The sequence below is a fragment of the Zonotrichia albicollis genome, chromosome 21 (assembly GCF_047830755.1).
Source record: "Zonotrichia albicollis isolate bZonAlb1 chromosome 21, bZonAlb1.hap1, whole genome shotgun sequence".
Classification (NCBI taxonomy): Eukaryota; Metazoa; Chordata; class Aves; order Passeriformes; family Passerellidae; genus Zonotrichia; species Zonotrichia albicollis.
In genome coordinates, this window is record NC_133839.1 from 4,451,595 (window position 1) to 4,464,250 (window position 12,656).

Sequence of the window (12,656 nt, forward strand, 5' to 3'; positions counted from 1 at the left end):
CTGGGTATGTGTGGTGGAGCATATTTAAGATTGTACCAAGCAAAGGTCAGTCATCCCAAATCACAGTTTGGAAAGAGCAGAGCATTATTTCAGCCTGTCCCTCACCAGCTTTTCCTTCCGGAGCAGCCACACTTCACCGTGAGCACACAGGTGAGTCACTGAGCCCCAAGGACAATCCTGGATTTTGCAAACTAATTATACAAATACCTCCTTATGTTAAGGGTTTATTTGTCCTGCAGCTAAAGCACATGGGAGTTATTCTGCAAGGAATATTATCTGGGCTAGTGCACAGGAGCTCTCCCTTGTCCTAAGGTCAGCACATGCAATGAGCTGTGCCCCTGCTGCTTGATGGGACAGTGGTCAGTGTCCTCTGCCCCCCACACCTGTGTCCCATGTGTGTTTCACTCCAACTCACCCCCTAAATTTATAACAGATTGCCCAGAGCAGCTGTGGCTTCCCCATTCCTGAAAGTGTCCAAGGCCAGGTTGGATGGGGCTTGGAGCACCCTGGGATAGTGGAAGGTGTCCCTGCCCATAGTAGGAGTGGAGCTTTAAGGTCCCTTCCAAAGCAAACCATTCCATGTTTTTAGGACATCAAAGGCTGCTGGGCACAGCTCAGAGCACACCTGGCCTGTGGGGGAAAGCTCCATCCCCAGAAGCAGCACTCTGAGGATGAGGGTGATTGGATCACCCAATAAACAACATTAGCAAAGTTTGGATCACTTGGAGTAGCAGCTCAGGGTAGAAGGTGGAATTTCCACTTAGCCAAGGATTACAAGACTTTGAAACCTGTTTTCATTTGAAACAAAACTCGAAACTTTTGAAATTCGACATGAAGGAAAATTAAAAACAAAATGTGTTTGAGGCCGGCCAAAATGTTTTGTTTAGCTCGTATGAACTTCGGTTAAATGATGACATTTGAAAATATACTTTTTTAGTATAGAATCTAGGGCAAAAGCGACTTTGAATATCAAAATGGAAAGTGTTTCAAGGTGCAAAAGTGAAAAGGTTTCTCACAAAAATGTCAAAACACAAAACACAATGTTCCCATAGTGTTAAAAATTTCTTGCCATTTTCTCTTCCAGGATACAATTTTGGCCAAATAAACCCAATTTTGCAAAGTATTTTTATTTTGAAAGGACTGTGTATTCCATTGAAATATGCAGTTCCATCAAAATTTCTCCACCAAGTTTTGATTTTATTCTAGATCTCACACGTCTTGCCAGAGGCATCATTCCTAGAGAAACTAAGCTACTCTAAGATTTATTACTCAGCAGCATTTTGCATTTAATTTCCTCTTCTTGCTGTGTGTGCCTGCATGTTCTTAACTATGAAGGGTGCAGTCTGATCCTTATCTGTCTCATTTAGTTGCTCCTGTGCCACTTCTATGGAACAGAAGTTTGGTAATCATGTCCTCAAGATTAATGAGTTGTTGCCACTTTAGGGTAGAAAATATACCCAGTGTGTGATGTTTGTTGCTCCATGATTTTCTGTCTCCATGATTTTCTGTCTCCACTACCCCACTCCTCTGCCTATTTGCACTTGGTCTGAGTTACAAATAGCAGTTAGATCATTGTCTGGCTTCTTTAATTGTCTATCTGTGAGTACTCAAGCCATCAAGCTTTAAATTCACTTTCTGCAGGGGTTCTTGGGTGTAAATCTCCACTGCTTGAATGTCCATGGAAAACAAAGACAAAGGAGGCACAAGCATGGCCAAAATGAACTTGTTTTAAAATCTGAGATGACACTCATGGAAAATGTTCTGTAGGACTCATCCAGCTTCTGAGCAGAAAACCACACACTCCCCACGTGTCTCTGGAGCAGCTCTGCTTGGGTTTGATCTCATTTTCCTGAGGTCTCCTACCCCAGGCAGCTGCACCAGCAGTGGTCTGGGCTATGTGGGAGCTGTGCCCATTGCAAAACCCTGCTGTGGGCAGTGTCCTTCCTAATTCCCTTCTCATTCCTGAGCATGGTGGGATCCAACACTGAGGCTGAAGCATCTCATGGTTCTTTCTCAGCCCGTTGCAGCCCCTGCACGAGGGGCTGCTTGTTCCTTCGCAGGCGTTGTTGGAAGGCTCATGAGATCAGGCAGCTCTGATTTACTCTATATCTTCACCGTAGAGCCAGAAAGTTTTAACCTACCTGGATTCTCACCAGCAGCACCAGCTAGGTCAACAAACCTTACAGCACCTCCATAACTCTGTCAAAGGGGGGTTTTATGTAAGAAAGGTGATTTTGGCTCAAGCCCAGTGGGTACCTTTGCTTGCTGTGCAATATATGCATATATCAGTCAGTTCCTCCTGCCTGGCTCACTGCTGACTGAGAGAAGTGTGAGATTATTATAAAAATGTTGCTGCCTTGCACTGCTCTAGAGCTCAGTCTTTTCCTGGGTCTAATATTTCCCTCAAGAGCAATTCCTTCTGTATCATAATTGTCCCAGCTGGACATTGGAGTCCCATTGGGTGGTTCCTTTATCTTGACCACCTAAGAAATATGGCAGGTGAATTGCAGTTTTAGCAGGGATGATATCCTGAGAGACTCCTGATGCCAGCTGGCCTCCAAGGCTCTGTCCTTGTGATGGGGATTCATCCCAGGGACTGCACTTGACTGCACAATGAAGGATTGACACACCAGGCTGTAGGACAGAAGTTCAGGGAAAGGAACCCTCCTAACCTGCCATCCCTGCTCTCCAACCAGGACATGGGGTTTGGCTCTGCCTCACAAACCTCACATTCCTGTTTTGTGTTAGGCAAGACGTGATGTTGCATGAGATGCTGTTTCGTGTCTGATCTGTCTCATAAGGCAAAGGATTTTCAGAATCTGAGTGCAGAGGGAAGAATAACTTCTACACCCTTTCTTTCTACATACAAATATTTGTAATTTTCAGAGTATTTACCTATCTCTAGAAATACAGTTATATGAAATAAGGTTTTTGTCCTCTTCCATAATTAAATGAATCTTTCTTACTCAGGTCTGGGTGTTGGATAATATTTAAAAGAGTCTCTTTATTTCAACTTCATTGAGGTTTTTAGTTTATGAATGACTACAATCTGCCACCTGTTTTGGGGTAATGCTCTGTGTGCTGAGCTCCCTGGAGGCTGAGTCCAATTCATGCATCTCCAGGGATCACACACTGACCTACTAAAATGTGCAGGTTTGTTTGGAATTTAGGTCTTACTGAGCCTTGAACTGACAGAGTTGAATTTGCAGGATCCCAGGTGGGGACGCACTGGGCTGTGGGCCATTAGCTCCATTTTCCTTTCTGCAGGAGGGCAGTGGTGAAATTCACACATCTTTCCAAAGCCCTCTGAGATGCTGGAGTTGAAAAAAGACCTTAGGGCTGCAGTCAGGAGTTTGCTGTGGGTCTGAGAAAGTCGTCAGAGGGCTCAGCCAAGCACACCCAGCTGGCAATGAGGGTGAGATACCGTGAGCTGAATGGGGTATTGCTGCTCACAGTGATTATCCACTCACACACTTGCCAGGGGGGAAACTCGAGCGTGTTAAATGGACCTCTGGCTCTCTTCAAAATGTATCACTGCTGTGGTCCCTCCAGATGCTGGTCTTGGTGGCATTCCTGCTGCTCTGTGCCGTGAGAGGAGGAGAGAGGGGCTCTGGGATATGGGAGGTGAGGGGGAGGCATGAAAAGTTGGGCATCTGCAGGACAATAACGTTGAATCACAGGAAGGCTGCCAGGAAATCTATTCTGCATCTGGGCTCATTTGGTATGAACAGGAGAATTCCCTGAGCTGTTTATCCTTGACAAAAGAGACACATTTCTAACACTTCATTGAATCACAGACAATCAGAATAACCTTCACACGTTGCCCTTTTCTCTTTAAATTAGTAGTGATGTCCTGTTTGTCCATGTATGCCCAGTAGTTTATCTTGCTTTTTTCCTCAGTTGCAAACAACTGTGCTGTCCTTTTTTTCCCCTCTGCCTTCTGCATTTCTCTCCTCTCATTACCTTTCTTTATCTTCTTTTCTGTACTTTGCCTTCTCCCTGTCATGCTCGCCTCCCTTTTTGTGTGATTATTTGGGAAGGAAAAGGGAATTTATAGCTCTCACTGGATTCTGTTACCAACTGTTCCACCCGTCTGACCCCTCTGGATCTTGCCGTCCATGACTCCACGCCAAGTTGTAATGTTACCATAGTATTTGGGAACCCAGCAAGCATTGTGGCTTTCATTATTTTTTAGTACTACCTCCCATGTAGTTGAACACAGCCAATGGTGAGAAGAGTAAAAGCACAAGTGCCTGTTGTTCCATTACAATGAGAGCAAAGAGACAGCTCAGACCTGTGCTCCATGTGCCTCCAAAAAAGGGGCCTTGCACAACATGCTAGATCAACCTGTAAATGCCACAGGAGTTGCCCCTGAACAGCACAACTGCTCCTTGGAACAAACAAAGGCTCTTTTCTTGTCTTTGTTAAAGGCAAAAATATTGTATTTTTGAATGAGAGGCAAGGGAATAAGTAGGAGGTGAACTGGAGGCAAACTGACTCTGTTTATCAGGTAAATTACTGAGTGGAAGAGGTAGAAAATAGCATTGTTTGGCACAGGGTAAAACACTAGAAATAGGAAATGCAGGCCCAGCTGCGCTGGCACAGAGTGTGTTGTGTGGTGTCCAGTCCAGCTGGGCACTTAAACTGGGTTTGTGTCTCCCACCTGGCCAGGAGACACTGGTGTTCTGTTCCTCCTGCCCGTGCTGGCCCTGCCTGTCCTGGTGAAGTAAATAATTGGTTTCCTGGACAGATATGCTCTCCTGCCACCAGCCTGCCTTTAAACTGATGCCAATGAAAACTCATGTTCTCTAACCTCTACTTCTTCTGTGCCCTCTCTTTGATCCCTTCTTCCTTTCCAGGGCACCCTGACGTTGAGCAGCCCTGTAAATCCAGCGTCAGGACGTGGAGTCCCAATTCTGCTGTCAACCAACACACGGTGCCCCCAGCCTGCCCCGAGCCCCAGGGCTGCTACCTGCAGCTGGAATTCCGCTACCCCCTGACTCCAGAGTCCCTCACAGTCTGGGTGACCTTCGTCTCCCCAGACTGGGACTCCAGTGGAGCAGTGAATGACATCAAGCTGCTCACCATCAGCGGGAAGAACATTTCGCTGGGGCCGCAGAACGTCTTCTGTGACATCCCCCTGACCATAAAGCTGGATGTGGGGCAGGTGGGAGAGGAGGTGTATGGGATCCAGATCTACACCTTGGATGAGCACCTGGAGATCGACGCTGCCATGCTGAGCTCTGTGCCCCACAGCACCCTGTGCTCAGGCTGCAAACCCATCCAGTACAAAGTGGTCCGGGACCCCCCTTTCCAGTCTGGATCTCCAGTGGTCATCTCAAACCTCAGCAGGAGATTTGTTGACACGTAAGTAGCTGCTTTCCAGAGAGCTGGATAGATCAAAGCAATGCCCTGTTCTTCTCATCTTTAGGAAGGATGTTGAGATGCTTGAGTGTGTCCTGAGGAAGCAACAAGGCTGGTGAGGGGCTTGGAACACAAGCCCTGTGAGGAATGTTTGAGGGAGCTGGGGATATTTAGCCTGGAAAAGAGGAGGCTCAGAGGTGACCTTATTGCTCTCTGCAATTCCTGAAGGGAGCCCGTGCTCAAGTGGGGTCGGTCTCTTCCACCAGGCAGCACTGACAGAACCAGAGGACACAGCCTCAGCTACGGCAGTGAAGGTGTAGGTTGGATATTAGGAAGAAATTTTTCACCAAAAGAATAATAAAGTACTGGAATGCTCTTCCCATGGATGTGGTAGAATAATCATCACTGGATGTGTTTAAAAAAAGACTGGACATGGCACTTGGTGCTATAGTCTAGTTGAGGTCTTAGGGCACAGGTTGGACTGGATGATCTTAGAAGTCTCTTCCAACCTCATTATTCTGTGATTCTGTGATTTTGGGATCCTTCTAATGTCCAGCACTACAAGTCATGGTTAAGGTGTTGAACTAGACAGATGTGCCAAGAATTACCAAGATAGGATTTGTCCTCATAGTTTGTCTCTGAAACCAGAAGCATTAAACCCAAATGAGATATCCTAAGATTTCATGGATAGTCTTTGAGAAATTTCTGGGCTGGCTGTACAGAGATGTGTCATTCAGATTTTCTTTAACTAGATATCACAAATTAAATGTTTAAGCTAACCTAGATGAGGACCTCTGGAATAACATGGTCATGATTTCCTTGGCAATCTTTTGAAAGTAATGTTTTGGTGGAGAAGGAGAGAGCAAGGCTTTCAGTGCTGGAGCACCAATTAACTGCTCAAGAAAGTGTGCAAAGAAATACATGTGCATGTTCATGTGTATAAATGTGTTTCACCCACTCAATTTTCTGCTTTCATGGGTCACTAAACATAGTTGTGTTGGTGTGAGATTGTTCTGAAATGGAAAACATGGCAAATGCACCAGTTTGTTGTAGAAGCTGTGTGTCATCCCAGATACAGTTACAGTCATCTAGTAAAAGGATGCATTACTGTTAAGGAAAGTTCAAAATATTTACTAATTTCAAGGAGATCCGTGATCTACCCATAAGCATTTGCCAGAAAGAAAAACATCTTTTGCATAACATGATTCCCTGGAAATGATTCACTCATCTGTGGGAGCAACATGAAGCTCTTTTGAAAAATGAACACCAGATAAAAGGAAACCTGCTAAGAAAACTGCACTCTAATTTAGAAAAGATGATCTAATTAGTACAGCTAATATCAAGGAAGCATACATCATTATGGTCTTCTAAAGCATATTTAAATAGAATAAAAATGATTAATTAACAATTCAGTAATCACAAGCTACCATCCCTTTTCATAGCCCAATTATGCATCTCAGAAGATGCAAATTGTCCCTACAGGTTTAAAAATTTAAGGTAACTAACAATAGTGAATCTAAAAACAAAACCCAGGACATCCCTAAGATTACTCATGTGCTGAAAGTTAAGCATGTGCTTAAGTGCTTTCTTGGGTTGTAGCCTTGTTCAAACAATTGCTGGCACTTAGCATGAGATGGATATTGGCATATTGGAAATGTGGAAAGTGGTGAATTTTCCCAAGATTTTGCTGTGAAAGCATCTTTGCCTGAAACCTAGCCCACTCTCATTGGAAAATGGGACTGGTTTGGTTTGAAATATTTGCATACCTTAGCACAAGTTCCCACAGAAACAGGTCCAGTTTTGACTTCTTAACACAATGTGAAAGAAAAAAGAGAAACCCAAAACATAACTTGCATTCTGAATTCTATTTCTTTGTCTTTTATTCTGATTTTGCGGGTCATTTCTAGCTTAGAGTTAGCTCAAGTGGAGGAATGGTCTAAGAATTAAATCAGTAGCCAGGAATTAATGACAGTTTTCCTGAGGGCCATTGATTAAATCGCATTGGGTAACAGCACTGTCCCTGTCTGTATGTCTCAGGTAGTGACACAGCCAGCTAAAAATGAGACAGAACATTTAATTTAGTCTTTCTGGGCTCCATCTGTGATCAGTGGACAGAAATGGCTGCTCCTGGAAGCTGGCACAGCCAACCTGAGAACCAAATCCCTTCCAAACCCTCCAGGCTGGCTGGGCTCACTTCCTCTGTGTCTTACTGGGGACCAGAGGGAAAATCCCACCAGTGAGCTCTGGGAAGTGAGGTTTTAGTCACTGGGTGAGGAGATATGCAGATTCTTAAGCACTCATAGATGGCTTTGAGACTGTTTTGGCTGAATGAGGGTGCCCAGAGCAGCTGTGGCTGCCCCTGGATCCCTGGCAGTGCCCAAGGCCAGGCTGGACAGGGTTGGGAGCACCTGGGACAGTGGGAGGTGTCCCTGCCCATGGCAGAGGGTTTGCAGCAAGATGATCTTTAAACCATTCTGTGATTCATGACTTCTGCATGTGTTTGAACATTTGAGAAGTGAGATGAAATTTTTATCATATCATCCAGGCTCAGCACTGATCTGTATCCCCTGGTGATGGGGAGATCCAGGGGCTGCTGCTGGACCATACCTTGAGACATGACAAACTCCCTGAAACTCTGCGTGGGGTTGTGGTTTTTCTGGTAGAGGCAAAGGCAATATGAGTTTCCATTGGAACCCTGTGCAAAGACTCAACAGAGTCTCTGCACTCCCTAAGCAGGAAGGAAAGGACAAGGGAATTCAGGGACAGAGGCACTGGGCCATGCTCTTATTTATGAATGTGTGTAGAGGTGAATGCTGTCTCCCTCCCCTGTTCACATCTGCCTGTTTACCTCATTCTGCACCACTGGAATTCAGCGTATTTGTGCAGCCAGACTTTGCAGCCCCTTTATCTCCCTGTGAGCCCCAAGCCAGTTGCCTGCCCCTCCTTGGTGCCCTTGCATGTTTTCCATATTAAATAAAACAACACCCCCACATGTTCTGTGGAAGGCTATTTTGAAGGCAGTCGCATATCTTTACACTTGCCTCCTCTGACCTTGATCTTTACTTTCCCTTTTTCTCCCAAGGAAAATATTTTCTTGCACTGTTATCTGTAAGCAAGATCCTTTCCCCAGGTGTGGCGATGCTGAAAGAAAAATTAATTTCTTTTACCTTCTTCCTGTCAAAGAGAGGAAACTTCCTTTTAAGCTGAGAGGAGAGACAGCCTTTAATAGATAGCCCTTGCCTAGTCAGCAGTGGGTGCTCCACAGAGGAGAGTAAATAACTACAACACTGGAAACATTTTATTAAGAAATGCAAAATAATGCCAGACCTTCTGTTCTCAAGCAGAATTTTAATCTCAATTCTTGGCTCAAGTTGAGGCTTAAACATTAATTTCTGAGGGACAGGGCCTTATCCAGGACCTTATCCTTGGACCTTACAGAAACCAGGCAAGATACACTCAATTCCACAGTGTGTGATCAGCCAGGATTGCTGGTATCTGGGATACAAAATGAGACTCAGAGCCTAGGAGAAGAGAAGAAACCTAAATAAATCAGTGGGGGGGGGGGGGAAAAGAGGTCAGGCCAGGTGCAGCAGAGAAGTGCTGAGTCTTCACACCACAGCAACTGATAAGGAAGGAGCCTCATCTGCAAGTCTCAAAGTCTCAGCTCACAATTTAATGCAATGTGTGGGTTGTGCACATGCTCAGAGGCTGTTCTCTGGAAATACTGAGTGACATGGTCACAATGGCAATTGAGGTAGTGGCTTTTCGCCATTACACTCACATTGTTGTGTTGGAGAGTTTTTGAAGAGCTCAGTGATTTTTTTTTTTTTTTGACCTTTTTTGATTTTTAATTTTTTGAAGAGCTCAGTGAGCAGGCAGTGCCCAGAGCTCTCTGGATGGTGTCAGTCCCAGCCCCTGTTCCCCATGGCACTCCCAATATCCAGTTTATGAACAGTGAGGAGCAGAGTGCTCTTACCGGACCTGTGTGCTCTCCTCTGGCAGACCAAGCCAAGACACACTGAGATTGGTTTTGGAAAGTTGTCAGATTAACTGAAAAACTTTCAAAGAGTTGGAAATTTTCCCAAGTTTTCTTCCACAAACTTTGTAAGAAGCCTCAAAGTGTGGTGGACAGCACTGGATCAGATTATCTTTGTGGTGTTAACCAGTAGGGTTTTTTCAAGACAAAGGCATTGACTGAAATAACCTGAGAAAGGATCTCAGCACGAAGCCCTGGTACAAGGTTTGGGTTTGCAGAATTGAGCTTCTCTGAGAGGCAAGTTTGCAGTCCTGTGATATGTTATTCTGAGCCATTCCTTCCAGAGCTTTGGTACCGAGCTGACACATTGAGATCCTGCATTCAGACTTCAAAAAAGAATCACTGAGAGAGAAGCTTGCATTTTCTTGTACAGGGAATAGGTTTTTCTTCTCCACTTTCTTCTCAATTTTCGCTATTTTGCACTGACATTCTATGGCTAAACCTTTTCTGTTGCTTGATAATAGTTGGAGGGGACTGCTCATCATCTGTGTAAACAGCAGTTCTTGTTCAAGTAAGTACAATAATTTAAAATATGCTGTTAGGATCAGGACTTCCATTCAGTGCTGAACTTGTAAAATCCATGTCATTTCTTGGGTTTTAACTCTGTTTTAACACCTCAAGGTGGTGGACTAAGATCTCACTCTGGCTTCCTGGAATGTTTGCAGAATGACAGAGAAATTGCCACCCTCAGGATGGCAGGTGGCTGGAGGGCTCCTGTGGCACTGTTTGTGGGTCCTTAGTGTTCCATTGCTCATGGGTCCTCAGCAGTTCATGTGCTTTAGCCCTCTACTTCATCCAACACAATAATTTGTTTCAAATTTTGCCTTATTGATGCATTTACCATTTGTTACTGGTCCCCAGTTGGAAGGGGCATATGGTCAATGAAATGGAAAAATTGAGACAAATGGAAAGTGACTTTTTAGTCTGAAGGCTCCTGCAAATATGAACAAGCAGAGAAGCTTGAGAATCATCAGTAGCTCTTCAAAATGAGCAAGACAAAGGATTTTCTTTTTCCATGGACAAAGCTATTTTGAGCTTTCCTAAGAAGCAAACACCTTTCTGTCCCACCAGGTTTCTCTTACTCCTGTAATTTCCTTACAGCCACTTATTGGTGCCTTTTAGGCCCTGAACTCAAGAAGAAGAGTGCATTTACCTGACCCTTGCCCTGCTGAATGGACTGGGGAATTATGACTATCACACTGATGATATCTAAACCCAAGTCCCTGCAGAATGTAACACTAAAACTTCACAGCGACATCTGTCCTTATTATGGCATTCCTTCCTTCACCTCAAAGATCTATTTCTCTTTTTTTTCTGAAGGTCTACCAGCCAGAGGAATGTATGATCTAAAGCAGCTAAAATGAATTGCCAAATCTATCTGTCATGAAGATAATTAACACCATATTTCCACCCAAACAAGATACAGATCACTGGGTGCTTTTTCTCCCAACACCAAAAGCTGAAGCTCATATTATCACCCATCTTCTGCTCATCCCTCCTCCACAGTTACTATGCCAAACCTCCCTCAATATGCCAGGAAATACTGGGGAGTAACTAAGATAGGACTGAAATATTAAGAAAATAGTAACTTTGAATGCCAGATTTATCTGCAAGGTTGTCCGTGTGATGCTGGTGTGCGACACATCTGGATTCTCAGCTGGCTTTAGAACTGTAGATGGCATTCCAGCTGTCCTTGTGCAGGAACACTTACCCAGCTACCCTGGAAAAACCTTGCCTTGATGTGTGCAAGGACCTCCTGTGCTTCTTCATCCCCCTGATGGTTCATAGTTGCCTTGCAATTGAATAAATCATAGAATGATAGAAACATGGAATGGTTTGTATTGAAAGGGACCTTGAAGATCATCTCATTCCAACCCCTGCCATGGGCAGGGACACCTTTCGCTAGACCAGGTTGCTCAGAGCTCAATCCAGCCTGGATTTCCAATTAACTGTTCTCTTCACCTCTCACTTGCAATAAAAAGTTTCCAGTTTATTCTGACTTTCCTGGTCCTAACAAGTGTAATATTGTCTTATACCAACATACGGACCATTTCAAGACATCCAAACCTGTAAATTATTCATTTCTGCATTACAACTCCATCTTTCTCTGCATTGACTGAGCCTATTTACTAATTCTGTATGTCTCTAGATATTTGAACTTTTGGGTTTCTGATTTTTTTTTTCTTCAGGAAATGTTTGTTAGTCAGCCTCAAAGTGATAAACTGAATGAAAAAATTCCATTTTCATTCAAATTTATTTTTCTATCCAACCTATTGCTGCTACTAGATGCAAATGCAAAACACTGTGTCTGTTGTTGAGTTACTGACTATTTAATGCCCACTCTCACATTGCACATTACCAGGGAAATGCTGTTATTGAAAGCATTTTTCACTAGTCTCCAACTAGGAGGTTTCTTTGCCATAATTGCACACTTCTCCATATCTCCATATTATTTTTTCTTTAGTAATAGGTTAGAGGTCCCTGGCTATATCCATATGACATTTTACAGCTCCTCTCCAGTAGAAACACTTTTACCAAGCTTCAGCAGGAACAGATTTACTCTTATTCACACTTTCTTGCTCATTTCTAAAAGCTTCCCTATCATTAGATTTCCACACCAGCTTTCCATGGAAAAGGCTATTTTGAGCTTTCCCAAGAAGCAAACACCTTTCTGTCCCACCAGGTTTCTCTTACCCATGCAATTTCCAGTTTCAGGTTCAAGAACTTGCCTAGTTCTTCATCCAGAGTCTTTTTGTTAAGGAGTGAATGTTTCATTTTTCCCTTGCAGATCCAACTTTCCCAGCAGGAATAGTGAACCATGCTGTCACTGCACGAGAACCTTATCAGTGAAGGTTCTGGAGCTGCCTGTGGTCAGTTTTGGCAAAGCTGTGATGTTTGATATGCAGCTGGTGTAGGACAGTGTAGCATTTTTGGTGATGAGCAAGGGGCTGGCATTGTCCCTGTGCTGCTCTGAGGCCATGCCTGGCCCTGGCTGTGTCATCAGCAGCCAGTACAGATCGCTGTTGTTGCTTAATGAACCTGGAAATTCCCCACAATGCAAGAACAGAACAATACGGGACAATTGCCTGTCCCACACCTTCCCTCCCAGCACCAGGAAACTGCTCATGGGTTCATCTGCCCCTAACAGAGGTGATGTGCTGTGGGAAGGAGACTCCTCCACGCACTGCCAACACCCCCTGGGGAAATTCTTTCCTTTCCCAGAAGTTTCCTCACCTGTGGCTTGCACGGGTCTGGA

The 12,656-nt window shown here is 44.3% G+C and overlaps 1 protein-coding gene across 1 annotated transcript in view; it reads left to right on the plus strand.

Moving 5' to 3' along the window:
* Positions 1–12,656, plus strand: part of PAPPA (pappalysin 1) — a 180,560-nt gene that overhangs the window by 67,709 nt on the left and 100,195 nt on the right. Inside the window, exon 7 of the mRNA XM_005493856.4 lies at positions 4,860–5,367. Coding sequence (XP_005493913.2) covers positions 4,860–5,367 — 508 coding nt within the window. The remainder of the gene's footprint in view (positions 1–4,859; positions 5,368–12,656) is intronic.